The sequence below is a fragment of the Xyrauchen texanus genome, chromosome 45 (genome assembly GCF_025860055.1).
Source record: "Xyrauchen texanus isolate HMW12.3.18 chromosome 45, RBS_HiC_50CHRs, whole genome shotgun sequence".
In the NCBI taxonomy this organism is placed as follows: Eukaryota; Metazoa; Chordata; class Actinopteri; order Cypriniformes; family Catostomidae; genus Xyrauchen; species Xyrauchen texanus.
Window position 1 is genome coordinate 21,054,601 of NC_068320.1, and position 17,114 is coordinate 21,071,714.

General features: G+C 37.5%; 2 protein-coding genes and 1 long non-coding RNA gene across 4 annotated transcripts in view; 2 read left to right on the forward strand and 1 right to left on the reverse strand.

The window, feature by feature from the left end:
* The window catches only part of slc41a2b (solute carrier family 41 member 2b), an 83,385-nt gene extending 69,107 nt beyond the window's left edge, over nt 1–14,278 (reverse strand). For both annotated transcript variants that reach the window (XM_052118521.1, XM_052118520.1), the window contains exons 1-9: nt 14,032–14,278; nt 12,621–13,240; nt 12,190–12,297; nt 9,330–9,401; nt 7,807–7,951; nt 7,005–7,151; nt 5,664–5,811; nt 5,484–5,563; nt 419–550 (exon numbers count right to left, since the gene is read on the reverse strand). In XM_052118521.1, the coding sequence (XP_051974481.1) occupies nt 419–550; nt 5,484–5,563; nt 5,664–5,811; nt 7,005–7,151; nt 7,807–7,951; nt 9,330–9,401; nt 12,190–12,297; nt 12,621–13,118 (1,330 nt within the window). In that variant the 5' untranslated portion in view covers nt 13,119–13,240; nt 14,032–14,278. The remainder of the gene's footprint in view (nt 1–418; nt 551–5,483; nt 5,564–5,663; nt 5,812–7,004; nt 7,152–7,806; nt 7,952–9,329; nt 9,402–12,189; nt 12,298–12,620; nt 13,241–14,031) is intronic.
* Nucleotides 7,869–12,744, forward strand: LOC127637451 (uncharacterized). Its single transcript, XR_007969751.1, has 4 exons — nt 7,869–7,977; nt 12,177–12,271; nt 12,409–12,503; nt 12,613–12,744. It is a non-coding gene; the product is annotated as an uncharacterized LOC127637451 (long non-coding RNA).
* Nucleotides 14,279–16,016: 1,738 nt separating the features above from the next.
* Nucleotides 16,017–17,114, forward strand: nopchap1 (NOP protein chaperone 1). The gene is made up of 4 exons (XM_052118502.1): nt 16,017–16,174; nt 16,355–16,429; nt 16,583–16,716; nt 16,918–17,114. The coding sequence occupies exons 1-4, from the start codon at nt 16,105–16,107 to the stop codon at nt 17,104–17,106; spliced, it is 468 nt and encodes a 155-aa protein (XP_051974462.1). The 5' UTR covers nt 16,017–16,104; the 3' UTR covers nt 17,107–17,114.

The following is a 17,114-nucleotide window of genomic DNA, read 5'->3' on the forward strand; positions in this document are numbered from 1 at the left end:
AGCTCGATTACACATCCTTGTGCTTGACGCATCCATATAGCGCTACATGGCTCTTGAAATCATCACCAAGGAGACACCTGAGCTGATGTCAAGATTTATTGTAAAAAAGGAGTTATATTTTGGTCTGTTCTCAACCAAAATCGATTAGATCTCTTCAAAAGACATAAATGAAACCATTTTTTGCTGCATTTATGTGGTTCTTGGAGCTTCAAAGTTATGATCACAATTCACTTGCATTGAATGGACGTATAGAGCTGAGATATTCTTCTAAAAATCTTAATTTGTGTTCAGCAGAAGAAAGAACATACATATCTAGGATGGCATGTGGGTGAGTAAATGATGAGAGAATTATTATTTTTTGTTTGAGCTGTTCCTTTAAAGGGATGGGTTCACCCAAAAATTTAAATTCTGGGGTTACCTGTGCCACAGAAGGTGCGGCAGGGACAGCACCAGCCTTTGGTCTCATCGGGCACCTCTCCAGGGGTGCTGTGAAAGTGCAGATGGGTGGAGATCCGACTGGACTGGATAGCCACAAGGTTCCCCCCAATACCTACAACACAACAGAATTTTGTCATCATATACAGATGAGAGTATAGAGTAGGAAAAAGAAAAAAAACAAGGAGGAAATCAGCTGTGTGTCTGATTTGATGCTTTTAAATCTTGCACTGTGAGTAAATTCTCACTTCAATGAAGCTTCTGCTGTGAAATTGTTTTTTCTTTAATCTATGAATACAGGCTTAATTTTGACTTTCAAACTGGCTACCATAATTTACCAGCCTTAACACTATTTTTGTCTCCTGGCTTTTGATCTTTCGTTCTCTCTCTCTTACACATGCACACACTCTTTGCCCTCTCTCTCTGTCCTGAGTAAAGTGAAGTGTTGTCCACAGCCACAGAAATGATAAGTCACACCCAGCAGTTGGAAAAGATAAGCAAGAGAGAGACACAAAGACAGTGACAGGACAGAAGGAGCGAAAAACACAGACATTGTCTCCTCTCTTTTTTACACCATCTGGTTTGGTCTTCTGCTTACAACAAAACCATCTGAAGTAGAATGGTTTATGAATTAAAATAAACAGAATTGACCAAAATAGAGTCAAATAAAACAGAACAATAGAACCAAACAGAATAGCAAAGTGCAGAATAGAATAAAATGAAAAGTAATAGAATGGAAGAAATTAAACAGAGCACTAGAACAGAATAGATTAGCATTGAATAGAAAAGTACAGCACAGCACAGACTAGAAAAAAATTAATACATAAAAAGGAACAGAACAAAAGCAAACAACGACAAAGAATAGGATAGAACAGAACAGCATATAAAAGAATAAAACTAAATAACATAATGGAACAAAACAACAGAATATAATAGAATAGCATAGAACAGAACAGAATGGCACACAGTAAAATAGAATAAATGGAGTTGAACAACAGAAAAGAACAAAGCAGAACTGAAAAGAATAAATAGAACACAATGGAATAGAATAGCTTAGAACAAAATAGTATAGTATAAATTAAATAGAACAGAACAGCACAGAATAAAATAGTTTAGAACAGAATAGAATAAATGGAATAAAACAGAACAAAATATTAGAATAGAGTTGTTTGGAACAGAACATTAAAGAACAAGGCAAAACAGAATAAATAGAAGAGTATGGAATAGAACAGCTTAGAACTAAATAGAACTAAATAAATGGAATAGAACAGAAAAGCAGAAAATAGAATAGCTTAAATAGAGTTAAAATAGAGTTGTTTGGAACAGAACAGAAAAGAACAAAACAGAATACAAAGAACAGGATGAATAGAACTGAATGGAATATAACCTAACAGAATAGAATAGCTTAGACCTAAATAGAACAAAATAGAATATAATAAATGGAATAGAACAGAACAGAATGGAATTGGAAAAGAACAGAATAGAATAAATAGAATAGAACAGATAATCAGAGAATAGAATGGCTTAAAACAGAACAGAACAAATAGAAGAGGAGGGAATAGAATAGCTTAGAACTAAATAGAACAGAACAGCACAGAACAGAACAAATGAATAAGAACAGAACATAATAGAATAAATAGAAAAGAACAGAAAAGCAGAGAATAGAATAGCTTAAAACAGAACACAATAGAACAAAATAGATAAGTACGGAACAGAATACAATAGAATTAAGGCATAGTGAATAAAAAAGAAAACATTTGGGGGGTAAATCTCTTTAAAACCCTCATGCTACTCCACCATGAAAAACAATGTGAAATATTTTTCAGCTCAAATCTTGCTATAATATTTTACTGAGAGTGCATGACATTTGCTATAAAAAAAGTTCAAACCCCCACAAATTATGTTTAATTGTCTAATTTGCCCTAAGTCAAATACTAACAGGAAATCAATACTGAGAATTAAAGTAAAAGACAGCCAATCTATTTCTCACACATACAGTAGTGCATTCATGCCAACAAAAGCAATACCATTCGCTATCGTTAAAGGGCAGACCTGAGGGAGAGCGATTATCTTTTAGCACAGCACAGGCCTCTGCTCTATAAGTTAACAAAGCTGGGTTTGTGCTGTACGCAGAGATTACCATTATGCCACGCTGTGCCACGTCCCTGTGGCAGTGCTGGAAAGATGCCATCTGCACGGAGGACTGTGTGGGCATGTGTCTGCACAAAGATATTTTGGATACGTGCTTGGGGCTTTAGGAATGAGTGTCTGTGAATTTTCCAACCTTCCCCAGAGCAGTGAGATCCAATTAATGCGCTACTTGTTAGGAAGAACTCAAATGTGCTAAAGATGCTTAGGAAAACCAAAGAATAGTTTCAAATAGCTTCATCAGGGTAGTATTAATTAAAAAACGAAATGCAATTTTTCTCCCCAATTTGGAATGCCCAATTGACACTACTTAGTAGGTCCTTGTGGTGGCGTGGTTACTCAGCTCAATCCGGGAGGCGGAGGACAAGTACCAGTTGTGTCTGCTTCTGAGACGCGCATTTTATCACGTGGCACGTTGTGCATGACACCGCAGAGACTCGCAGCATGTGGAGGCTCATGCTATTCTCCGCGATCCATGCACAACTTACCACACGCCCCAATGAGAGCAAGAACCACTTATCGTGACCACGAGGATGTTATCCCATGTGACTCTACCAGGCCAATTTGGTTGCTTAGGAAACCTGGCTGGAGTCACTCAGCTCACCCTGGATTCGAACTCGCGACTCCAGGGGTGGTAGTCGGCGTCAATACTCGTTGAGCTAACCAAGCCTCCAATAGGGAACTCCTATTTAGCACTATATTTCCTTAATTTTACACAAAACTTTAACTTTGTAAAACAATGATCTTTAAAAAATACGATTGTATTTTAAATGGTAGATACCAGTTTCTGTTTAGTCATCAAATTTTTGCAATATATTTGCACATAAAGAAACAATATAATAATATATTAGGAAGAAGGATATAACAGTATACACAGTTGTTCAGCAACCATGGATGGCATGTGCTCATTAGTAATCTTATTTTCTCACAAAAGGCAGAATCAAACCCAGTGTACATACAGTGCATTGTGAATATGACATTTACTTATAGCACACGTGACGTGTATTTACATTGAAGTTACACTCAAGCGCTCGTGTGGATCCAGCGAGCAGCAATCTCCTCACAGTTTAAATGGGCTGAATCACCTGCTTGAATTATCATGAATTGACCATCATGATTTGTGAATTAGAGGAACTTTTGATCCTGAACCTGAAGTTTTGACTGAATACGCGCTTCAGAGGAAGATAAATGAAGAGCGCTCAACAGGAAGAAACGGCTGGATTTTTGTGCCGTTTAAATGAGACATCTACATATTTGCAGGCAGTAAATGATAGTAGTATGAAAAGGTATTTGCCTTATTATCATTAGACAAAAAGTTCAAAGTTACAGGGAAATGCTGAGGAGATGATGACAGAAAATGTGCTTTAGGGGAAGAAATGTGAGCGCTCACAGGACGCTGGATTTCCTAAAGTTTTGGGAGTTCTTTTTTATATCAAGATATCAGCATAATGCAGACAGTATATGATATTAGTTTCATTGATACTTGCCTTTGTAACATTAGACAAGACAGTTAAAAGTTACAGGGAACTGTTGTGGAGAGAGAGGGAGAGTGAAACACGCAAGCACTTTAACTTTATGAGCTCATACGCGTCTCTGATATGCGGACCGTTAAATGAGACTGTGATTGGTAATTTACATGTCTCAGATGCTTAACATGCAAGCAGGCGATTCTCAATGATTCTCATGGCCCTAAACCAGCGGCAATAATTAAATCAAATCTGAATATTGGCAGATTTATCGGCCTTGCACATCTTGAAGATTGTGCAAGTGGGATGCAAACTTATACACTCAACTGTATGTGTCTCAATTTCTTACAATTACTTTTTATTTTGTACTGAAAGTTTACTTGATTAATTGCTTTAACAAATAAAATTGAACATTTTGGAAGAGAACAAAAGAACAGAATACCATAAAATAGAATAGAACAGGACAGCACAACAGAACCGAATAGAATAAAACAGAATAGAATAGATAACAACCGAATACAATAGAATAAAATGACAGAACAGAATTTTTACTGGTACTGGTATCGAGTACTGAAATTTGGTGCGTATTGCAATTATTTAAATTATCGTCTCTGACTCGCTTCCTGTTTGGGCAGACAAACCATAACAGCCTCTGTTACTCATCTCATCTCACTCTTTCCAACATATTACCCTTGTTTTCCAGCTTTCGTTCCTCTCTGTTAATTCCACCCTCATTTTCTTTTAAGATCTGGCATAGAAACCACTGATTTTTAGGCAAAATTACCCAATCTTACAAACTGTTTAGATCATCTGATATAAACTGATCTTCTGTCACACACACACACACTCACAGATTCAAACAGCTGTTTGGTGTATCTGATACAGAATGCAGACAGTGTAAATGTCTCTCATTAGTGTGTTTTAATTAAAAATCATATGGCTCTTTGTAGAGGTGCCACTGTCCTTGCTCTCTTCCCCGTTACCACAAGAAACTGAACTACTGCAATTAATGACTGTGCCCCATAGCCAGAAAAGCCCTCGCAATCACATCCAGCTCTATTTCAGTTGTATCCGATACTTTGGTTTTATTCTTAATGTGGAAACACTCATTAAAAATCATGAAAGTCCCATATATCCGCCCTAAAAGACTCCTGCCCAGCTTGAAGTAAGGAAGATTATTACAGACGTTTCTATCAGGGAATAAACAGTCTGAGAGAGGACTGAAATATCAGCTGTAATGTTTTTTAAAAAACACTGATGTGGGCAGATTGAGGTTTTAGAAGCTTTATGCTTTTTAAGCAAGTCATACAGGATTAGAAACGACATGAAATTGAGTAAATGTTTACAGAACTTTCACTTTGTGTGAACTATTTCTTTAAATGAGCACACCCAGTAGAGAATGACAGCTTCATAGAATATTATTGTAAATCTCACCATTGATAACAGGGGTGTAAACCACAATCCCAGCCAAGTTGGGATCAGACACAGTTTTGTCCAGGATGAGTCCTCCAATACTGAAATGGGGGAAAACACATCAGGCCTCATGTTTTTCAGTCTGCTTGTGAATCCTTGGCTATGTGTGTGAGAAATCGTGTATATAAGTGCATGTCTGACCTGCTGATGAGCATGGCAGTTATAACGGGCTCCCAGCCCGAGTAAAGCAGCTGTCGACTGGCTGGATGCTTGGAAGAGATAACCATCCACAGTGGAGTCAGACACATGAAGAAGGCACACACCAGAGATGACACATATGGGTGAGAGTCTGAAAGAGAGAGAATAGTTAAAGATAGACCGGAGTTCTGAAAGAGGTTCAGGCACCAGCACCATTAAATGGAAAAGTGGCAAAAAGATATCTAGCATTATATGGCCTTCAAACCCTTATAGTATTTAAGAACATTGAGAAAGAAAATATGATCTTCTTAAAATATAAATCAAATCTTTTGATGCCAAATGAAATTCAAAAAAGCTTGTACCCTCATTCTAAATGTTATTACATACCAAACAACCCAAATCTTTAAATCCTAAACCTGGAGCTAGAATCTGTGTGTGTGACTATATTTAGTGAGATGGGCATGACAGGGTAGTGGCTGGTGTTAATCATGGCATAAGCCTCTCTTGCTGTCGGTTGGCACAGCTGGCATGGTTTTGGCATAGCGTGGCAGTGCTGTTTGCCGTGCCCTCACCTCACTTCACCTCTTATGGAGAGAGAAAGAAAGACTAAAAAAAGGTCTTCAGCACTGGGCCTGTCTGGAGTTTATCAGTGTGTCATTGCGGGAAAGCTTGATTAAACCAGCATAAACACAACAGAACACCATTTGGGACGGCCCGCAAGTGACTTTCACACCATTTGTGTACATGTAATACACAGAAAGAGAGAAAGAGAGAGAGAGACGGTGTTTATGTGTTAGTTTGTGTCTGTTTCAGAGAGAGATGTAGGGTGTATTTCTGCTTGGGTTGTGAAAAAGTAGACACAGAGAGGTCATGAAATCTGTCACAACACTCTCATTGTCCTGAGCCAGACTCATTAGCAGTATTACCCTGCCCTTAAAGTCTATTAACCCCACAGTCCCATTACTCTTGCAACAGTGTGTAGATGTAATGCTATACTTAAAATACACTATACTTTACAGTATTGGTAGCAATCTAATATGAAAAATACAAGATTAATATGACAGCATTTACTTCACTAACTAACCTTTAGACTGCACTTCTAACATATCTATCTATATCACAATCATTTAGGACAGAATTGAGTCTATAATCAAGGAATGTGGCGCCCTCTTGTGGCATAAACTGATAATATGTGGTGTCTGTCACGGAGAAGAAATTATTACACCACTTAGATTGTTCATACATACTCTGATCTGCAACCTATTCTGAGTGAATAAATAACACACACACTCACTCACTCACTCACTCTTTCTCTCTCACTCACACACTCTCTCTCTCTCTCACCCAGGCAGTTGTAGAGGCCCTGGCTGATCCATGCCAGAATTGCCAGTGTGATGAGGTCACCAAAGCTTGCAGCGATGGGCGTGGCTACGTTATCAGGGTTGATGCCTGTCTTCTTAGAGCCCACGATGACGCCCACCATTATTATACCTGAGAAAAGTCATACAAAAGACACAGCTCACTCACCTAGACACTGGTCATATGACACACCTATATCAGAGATCTGTGCTTTCCTTAAAGGGGCCATAACTTGGAAAATTGGATTTTCCATCCTTTTTTTTTTTTTACTAAAAGAGATTGATGTACTATTTACATATAGTCTTAAACTGCCTGTTGTATTCTAAGGGTCAGACAGAGAGTGGTCATTTAAAACTAAATCATGAAAAAAACAAAAAAACATTGACTTACATAGGGTGACCAAACGTCCTGTTTTACCAGGACATGTCCTGTTTTCACGTCCTGTCCGTCTTTTTTGAGACGTCTTTTTTGTGTCTTTGATAGATAGTATTTTGTAATAACAATTTTCTATCCATACAGAGGCATAGCCTACTTTACATGTATTGAAATTAACAAGGCATCTTTGAGTAAAATTCGAGTATCATTTGAGTATCTCATTGCCGGGCTGAGTGTCCTGGATTTTGGTAATCAAAATATGGTCACCCTAGACTTACATTATAAGTGGAACTACAAAAAAACTCAAATATTCAAATTTAGAATGTGGCCCCTTTAAAAATATTAACTTATCTCAGACCACAGCTCTGGTAGCTACATACAAGAGTATTAATGTATAATCTGAAGTTTGTACCCTGTAGTACAGATGCTATAAAAGCTGTAGCTACACTACTGGAACAGAGAAGCACTGCATGACTGATCTGGAACTTTCCTTCAGGAATCCAGCCCAATATGACGGCCGCTACAGCCGCCAGAAACCCAATAACTGTGGCCTGCACCTGAGAGAGAAAAAAGGCAACACTAGGTAAGATATATAAGACATATAATGTGCATATATACATGTTACAGAGATACTGTGGAAGGCTTTGTTTGGAAAATGTTAATAAAGCATTTTTGATACACTTTGTTTCATTTTCTTTCATTTTTACACAGTTTTTTGTTTGTCATATTTTTTAGTCTTTCGATGAAAATGACTTTAAATGTCAATAATATCATATTCATTCGTTTAAGTCAGTTTTACTCTGACTAAATGGCATATAATTTTAGTCAGAGAAAATAATATCCATTAGTTGATAATTATGTGCAAAATGACAAATACATGTGTCAAACGGTAACAGACCAAACTTTAATAGAATATTTAAACAAAAATTATTATTGGGTATTTTCTCCCCAATTTGGAATGGCCAATTCTCAAAGTCCTCCTGATGGCGTAGTGACTCGCCTCGATCCGGGTGGTGGAGGACGAATCTCAGTTGCCTCCGTGTCTGAGACAGTCAATCCATGCATCTTAACACGTGGCTTGTTGAGCGCATTACCGCGGAGACATAGCGTGTGTGGTAGCTCCATGCACAATGCGCCCAACCGAGAACCACATTATAGCGACCACAAGAAGGTTAACACATGTGACTCTACCCTCCCTAGCAACCAGGCCAATTTGGTTGCTCAGGAGAACTGGCCGGAGTCTCTCAGCACGTCCTGGATTCAAACTCATGTCTCCAGGGGTGGTCGTCAGCATCAATACTCGCTGAAATACCCAGGCCCCCAATAAACATTTTCTTAATTTAAACATAAAAGATAGGCTTAAAAAAAATGCTCATCATATTTCTTCCAATAGTATGCTCTAATAAAATAATTTGATTATTGTCATGATGCATCCTCAATCAGTGATTTCATCAGTGATTTCATTGACGAGATTATCTATCATTATACATCACTTATTAAATGTAAGCAAATTTGTGACATTGACCATGTTAAAGCCGTTGTACAAAAAGTCTGATTTCTTTGCGCCCACTGAATCACACAAAACGCTCTTTGGGACGTTTTGAGATCATGTTGATAACATGGATCATCAGGTTTTGCATAAAACTTCTGGAGTCCATGAGGTCACAAGTTGACTTTTGGTCTACATAACACCTGCACAAAAACAGCACATTCTCAGCATCGAAGAGCACTTTTCTAAGTTTGAATTAGTTAAACATCGAAACCGTCATCTTGGTAAGGTCTCTGATCCAGGTAAAAGCCCAATGCAAACTAATTGTGTGAGAGTATTTAAAACCGCAAAGCTGCTAATGCAAATTCAGCCTGCATTTGCTTCTGTTTTTAGAGCAGAGTTGTGCATGTACTGTAAGCCTGGGCAAAAACCAAATAAATATTTACTTGTTTCAGTGCCAGGTTTCCAATAATAAGATTCCACTTCTCTATGGGTGAGTCCATTTTCCCCACATTCACCTGAGGAAGACAAGATTCATGAACACAATTTATACTTTCGCACTCCATTTCCATTCAGTCACCCCTTGCCAAAAACATACTGTGGCAGTACAATGGTAAAGTGATGGTTCTATATGGTAATACTATGGTACTTTGATATGTACCATAGCACAGAATGATTGCCATATTAATGGAATTTATATGATACTCCAAGTTACAAATCGTTTTGCCATGTTACCATAAAAAACCCTGTTTGAACCATGGTACTGTTTGTTACATTTCTGTAAGTAATTCAAGCTATTTAATGGAGTATATTTAAGGCATTTCATGAGCATTTACTAGCATTTCTTTGTGCTAGAACATGTTCAGGTCTTTTCACTACAAAATCAAAATATAATATAAAACTAAGCCTATTCTTAGAACCTATTATTCTTACATTTGCATTATAAAATTATTTTCTTCCTCTGTGTAAACAGCAAAAAATCGAGAAAATCATGAATAGAAAAAAAAACAAAAATTATTTAAAGGTACAGTGCACCTAAAAATAAAAAATGTCAGTATTTACTCACACTCATGTTGTTGTAAACCCATATCACGTTCTTTCTGGATTGGAACACAAAGGGAGATGTTTGGCAGAATGTTACCCTCAGTCACCATTCACTTTATACAGAAAAAAGATGCAATGAAAGTGAATGGTGAACATGCTGCAAAACATTTCCTTGTGTGTTTCAAGGATGGAAGAAAGACAAATGTGTTTGGAACAACATGAGGATGAGTAAATGATGACAGTGTTTCATTTTTGGTTGAACAATCCCTTTATCAAAAGACCAAATGAACTCTGGGTGATGAATTTTGAAATGAAACTAGTAAGATAGGACATGATTATAAAAAGCAGCAATAAACTAAAGAAATAAAACGCCATCTAAGTCAAATATAATAATGTTTGTAATGGATCTGTGTTCACAGTTTAACAAGATGGCAGACTCCACAAGTGCGTGTGCTTAAATAAAAAAATTTAAATGTAAATGTGAAGCAGCAGCGTAGAGAAGAGAGACATCTGAGAGCAACAGGCTCCGTAAAGAGCAGCTCAGTTTGAAATGAAGTGTGTGTTTGTCTTTTTCTCCCCAGCTGTGTGAGGGTGAACAGAAGGCCTGTACTTTAGGCACTCTCCTCATCTCACTCCACACCACCGGGGTTTGTTTATTCTTTCACCTCGAGGGGGGACGACACATTTGCCATGAGAACACTAGATTTCAAACTGTGTGAGCTGAATCAAGGCAAGAGAGAAGCAAAGGACTGAAAAACTATCTAACAAAAAAAATAAATTAAATCGCCTTTTCAGCAGATAGCAGCAGAGACTCCAGTGCCCAGAGAACAGGGCAGTTCCTTCACTACAAGTTATGAATTCGCTTGTGTAATTTAAGTCATCTACACTGGGCCTGTGCGGTTCCAGAAGAAAATAATCTTTTCACCTTTTCCATAGGCAAAAAGATTTGTTTAAAGATAAAACTTGCAAACCTTTACTGACAAACCTACAGTGAGCTTAGAGGTTGCTAATCAATGGTGTATGCTTTTGTTGAAGCCATCAATCCACGTAATACAACTTAAAAACAATCATGTTCATATACGGTATGTTGGAATTTCTGGTGAATAACTGAAATAACTTTTGGATTCGCTATATGCAATGCATAATATCATTTAATTATTATGCATAAAGGCTTTTGCACGATTTTTGGTGTACTTCTATGACGTTTGTAAACAACAAAATTACATCACCTTGACGTTATCGTGAACAACATCTTGCGACAAATAAACCAATAAAATAAATAGTTTAGCTAAGTTTTCAATGGCAGCAAACTTAGGTGCTTCTCTTTAGCCATTTTTTTAGGGTCAAACTATTTACTTATTTATTTTTATCAAGTTTTTGCTCACAGTGATATAATTTTGTCGTTTAAACAAGTTGTAGAAGAACGCCAAAAATCTTGCAAACAACTTTATGCATTTTTAAGATATGAGCAATCAAACATAGTGGTCCCGTTTTCTTTGGGCCAGCCTGTAGTTTCTATACTCAAACAGTTTTAAAAACAAATGATCAGTTTTCATTCGATTATGTCATTCACAGTGCAATTTTAGTTCATTCCCTGAATAAAGTCGTTAAGTGCACGTCTTGTATCTTTGTCTTTTTGTCCAGTTTTCAAATTATTTTTTGCTTCAAATCAAAGTTTGTAATGTTGTTAATCACACTGAAGCTGTTTGGTTTGATTCATGGCTTTGAACCATTTTATGAAAGGTTTCATGAAATCCCTATGGGAAAAAATTACTGGGAAAAATACTTCCGGAAACAAGGTGGCTAAAAAAAAGTGAACGGCACTGTTGCTTTCTATTAGAGTTTGATAAACATTGTGTATTTTCCTTTAGAATAACATGCACTGATGAAACATGCACAATAAGACCAGGGGCATCTCTTAAGAAAGTAAATGCATTGGATTTTGATTTCATGTTAACTTTAGAGACTGTTTGTATGCGTTCCTCACTTAAGACAAATGGATTTCGAGATACCCATGCAGTCGTGACCATAATAACAGACTAGCTAGTCATATATAGTTTACAAGTCTACACTGAGGAGTAAAATTAAGCAACAACTGTTGAGCAACTGACAATTTTTTCTAAGTCACTAAATGTTGTGTTGACACCTTAACTGAAGCAAAACAGATCTGGGATATAATTATGTTGATCTGCAAACAGCAGACTGTGTGCATAGGTATGAGCATTAAAAACATCTGTCATGTGTTGCAGTTTGGATACTAACCGCTGTGGAAAGTCTGGATGCCAGAGTCATCTCCAGGTTTCCTTTCAGACCCAGGAGAGCAGGAACCAGGATGAAGATCTCTGTAATGTTCTTAAATGCTTCCCAATGCTTAGCGAAAAAAAGAGGATAGATTTTCAAGAAGGAAAATTCTTGAAAACTATGCTGGAACTGAAATGGATCTTTCCTAACATATAAACCTGTTTTAACATTCATTTTAAGGGATCGTTTGAGGCAGTCAGTCCCTAACATTCTGCCTAACATCTCCCTTTGTGTTCCATGGATGAAAGAAAATCATACGGGTTTGGAACAAGAAGGTGGGTAAATAATGACAGAATTCTATCTTTTGGGTTAATATAGCTTGTTGAGTTTTAAGGTAGTCACCTGTAATCTTAATTCACCAATGCCAATAAATACATCTTTCAGAAGCTCACCTGTACTATATCCAACACCACTCCGGCTGACACCGTCCCAAACCCAGCCAGGAGAAACGGCACCAGTATCTGCAGTGCCATGGCAAGTGGCGACTCTTTGGGCATGTTCCTGGTGGTCAATTGCTGTCCTTCCTCTTCACTCTCCTCTTCCTCATCCACCTCTTCTCCTGAAAGCCTGCCATCGGGCAGCATGAGTTCAGTCTCAGCATAGCGTTCATCTCCAGCATCGGATAGGCTGACGGATCCTCGGCCGCTGCGATCTGAGTGGCGGCGAGGTTCACGATGGAAGCCATTTTTTAGGATCTCTGGCTTGGGCATGCTGAGGTCCACCATGGCCAGCCGTTCCTCCTGTATAGCAGTGTAACCAGAAGGTACCATGGTCTGAAGTAAGCAAGGTATGGGCCTCAATGATAGAGAGCTCCAGGATCCTCCAGCTTGAGATGCCAGACTAGAGCCAAGGGAGCTGAGTACAGCGCCCCCTGTGGTTCGAAGGCTCATAATGTAGACTGGAGATGGGTGGGCTCATGGCCCTCCAGACATTGAGAGGGTCAAAAGATCACTAGAAGAGGCAGGTTGTGTCCATAGCAGCGATGAAGAAGATCTGCTTGTTTCACAGTGACCTGGAGAATACAAAGTGAGACTGTTCATACTAAAGAAATCTTTCCCTTACTTTTATTGTTTTGATGATCCATTGATTACATTGAAATGTCAACACCATCATTATGTGCTTTTGTACTCTGCAAACAGCAGCCATTTGATCTAGATGCTGAATTCACAAACAATTGGAAAACTGTACAAATGTTTAGTACAGTCTAAACTTTAATAACCTAAAGAGCAGTTACTAGACACACCACACATGGAGCTACCTTTTACACTTCTTTAAGTGTGAATAGATTGTATGTATACTGGAATAAATTCATCATACCAAATTAATTACAACAAATTAACCCCTGTATAAATATTGTAAACAAAGTAAATCCAGTGCTGTTAGTTTACAAAACTTCTCAGAACTAAGGTAGAGAAACAAATGCATCTTAAAAAGCACTTAATCTCCACAAATCAGCAGATTGTTATGCTTTTTAAGTATCTAAACATACATTTTAATGTATTATGCATGTGTTTAACAAAACTAGGAAATACTAACAAATATGCCAGTTATGTGAAGTTTACATGATCTAGATCCGTAATAAACGGATTACAATATGCGTCAAGACCTTTTTATAAGCACATATGGACTTGTGCATAGGAATTAACCCAAAACAAAAAATATTCTCCAGCTGCCTCATCATAAAAAAAACACTTAATACAATGACTCAAACCCAAGTCAAATGAGACTAGAGCTTCGTTTAATAAGTTAAATATGTTACCGATCACCATGGATGGTAAAATGATCATAAAAGAATGTATTTACCGAGGTGTTTTCAGTTCAGTTGAGGCGAGGTACGCTGCTTCAATGATCTCTGCTGGACTGTACCAGGTAATGACAGCACCGTCGCGTCATCACTGCGTGCACTGCGACAGTCGCGGAAGCGAGCGCATATTTCAAAATAAGAGTTCAGGGTGTGCTGTGTGGTGTGCATATATGTAGTATGCGCTACAAAATCTAGTACGGACTACTAATGTATAGTAAATAGTGCATAATCTGAGTAGGGAATATGAATGTATCAATCTACAATCAATTATATTAACATACTAATACTGAAATACTAGAAGTAAGCTATTATGTTTTAAACACATTTATAAGACAGTAGCACATCCTTATATGTATTTTAAAGGGCACCTATTATGCCTCTTTTCACAAGATATAATTTAAATTATAATGTATCTGTGACGTTTCAGCTCAAAATACCCTACAGATAATTTATTATAACATGTTGAAAATGCCATTATTTGGGTAGGAATAAAAACGAGCCGTTTTGTGTGTGTGTGTGTGTGTGTGTGTGTGTGTGTGTGTGTGTGTGTGTGTGTGTGTGTGTGTGTGTGTCTTTAAATGCAAATGAGCTGGTGCTCCCTGCCCAGTATCCAAAACAGGGCGGAGTTTTGACATCTCTGTTTCAGATAACTAGACATCATCAGAAGTAACAACTTTGAGAATGAACTAGGAAGTTTACGAATGGTTATTTGATAAATGTATTTATTTGTTGTAGAGTTTTTTCAGCAGTTTTGCAATGATGGATGAGCAAAACACACACACAAATACTGTTACACCATCTGTTATGCTATATTTTCAGAAGTTATATGATAGGTGTGGGTGAGAAATAATGTGGTGGAATCAATATTTAAGTACTTTTTTTTACTATAAATCTCCACTTACACTTTCACATTCGCATTCCTTGTGGATATCACCACCAACTTAGCAGGGAGGAGAATTTATAGTATAAAATGGCTTAAATGTTGATCGGTTTCTCACCCACATCTATCATTTTAATTCTGAAGATGTGTATTTAACACTGGAGTCATATGGATTACTTTTATGCTGCCATTATGTGCTTTTTTGGCCTTCAAAGTTCTGTCATTTTATGGACCAACAGAGCTGAGATATTCTTCTAAAAATCTCTGTTTGTGTTCAACAGAAGAAAGAAAGTCCTGCACATCTGAGATGGCATGAGGGTGAGAAAAAGAAAATATCCTTTTTATTTTTGGTTGAACTATACCTTTTAGAGCAATATTTGCCCCCTGGAACCTTTATGACTGCATATTTTTTAAATAATATAAAACACACATCATACAATTATATCAATATAAATTCTCAATGTGAACAATTATGGTTGTTATCTATCAAATCCAAAACCTCTTATATTATATTCACATTTAACAACTCTTCTCTGAGACAGCATCTACAATGTTTGACATCAAAAACAGGTTATAACATTGTCTGCAGAGGCACTACATGTAGAACTAGACAGGCCTAGAATAGAATAATATATCAAATCATAAATTAAAAATATAAAATGTGAAGAAATTCACTACAGCTGCATTTTTGCCCTGGTGTTTTAAACATCCGGGGCATTTCTGCCCTGAGCGGTGGTTAAATTCTGAATAAAAGACAGATGATGTTGTCAGACAAGCAGGGCAGCATAAATTCCTGTCAGGTCACACTGGGGTCAGGTTTTCAGAACAGACAGAGCCATATGAAAACCCAAGTAACATCAGCTAAGATGTAAACACAATTTAAATAGAAAAACATAGCAATTCAACCACACAAACTTACTACTTACTTACTCTGAATCTGAGCTTTTTCACAAATGTTAGCTATGTAGAAAACGAATTGATAATGAAAGAAACTTAAGTTAAGTTACTTATTGTAATCTAAGCAAAATAAATACATTTGAAACTGTCATAAATAATTGAAGTAACCTATAAGACCTACATCCATGACACTAGAGGGCGCTAAACACGCTTCAGATTCATGAGTGCGGAAGTTGTTATGTGCTGTGTAAATTCACACGTGGATTCAATGTAGTGAGTGTGTACACATCTAAATATGGCTCAAACACAAAGCAACATTAAGAAAACTTCTTCAAGAGATTTAATCTCCTGTGGCACTGGAAAAGGTATTGTACGTTTTGTGAAAACGGTATATTTCAGGCTTTTAAGCTACATCTCTTGCTTTGCATCGATATTATTTCATGTGCGGATGTACTTTCGGACCAGGAGTGATTGGTTCCGTAAGTCTGTGCTTACAGAAACATTTATTAAGTTTGTTTTCATTTATATATTCTTCCTATCTGTAGGAATCCACGAGAAACTTCTATTGAAGCCTAAAAGTGCTCCTTCACTGCAGACGCAGAGGGTGCCCAGACCTAGTGGTATGTTTTAGTCATGAATTGAATGTGCAGGTTATTAGGCCTATATTTCATGATCATATGTGTCATTATTGATGTCATAAACATAACATGTACTCAATATGCATTACTGGTATACTGGTTAAGTGACAGTGTACGTTTATTTCTGTGTGGTAGTTTTGGACAGATTGCACAGTTTCATTCCCCAAATCGCCCAAGCCAATGAATCTTTGAGACATCAGATGGAAGAAACCCCTGCTGGTTATTTCGACATTGAGAGTGTGGAGGACGCAGAGAAAGTCATTGAAATGGTAGGTAAAATAAAGGCAATTATGTCTCTTGGAAATTCAGATATGAACAGGATGTAAGGAAACTTTCTGTAGTAGTTTTTCCTGAAATATAAGACTCACAGGGGAGTAGATCCAGGGGGAGGTAACCCCCAGTGTTCAATCCAAATCTATGCCATTGCAGGCACATATCTTAAATTGAAGCCAAATATGTTTATCCTGCAGGATGTGGCTCTTATTGAGCTGGAGAACTCAGACAGCAGTGATGAAGATGACTTGTCTTCGTCGTCGTCGTCATCATCATCTGAAGAAGACGGCTCGGAGGAAGATGTGACCACTATAGAGAAACTTATACTACCTGGAGACAGGAAGAGAAAGGCCAACATCCAGGTGCTGGAGAAAGAGAGTGAGTGAGAGAGAGA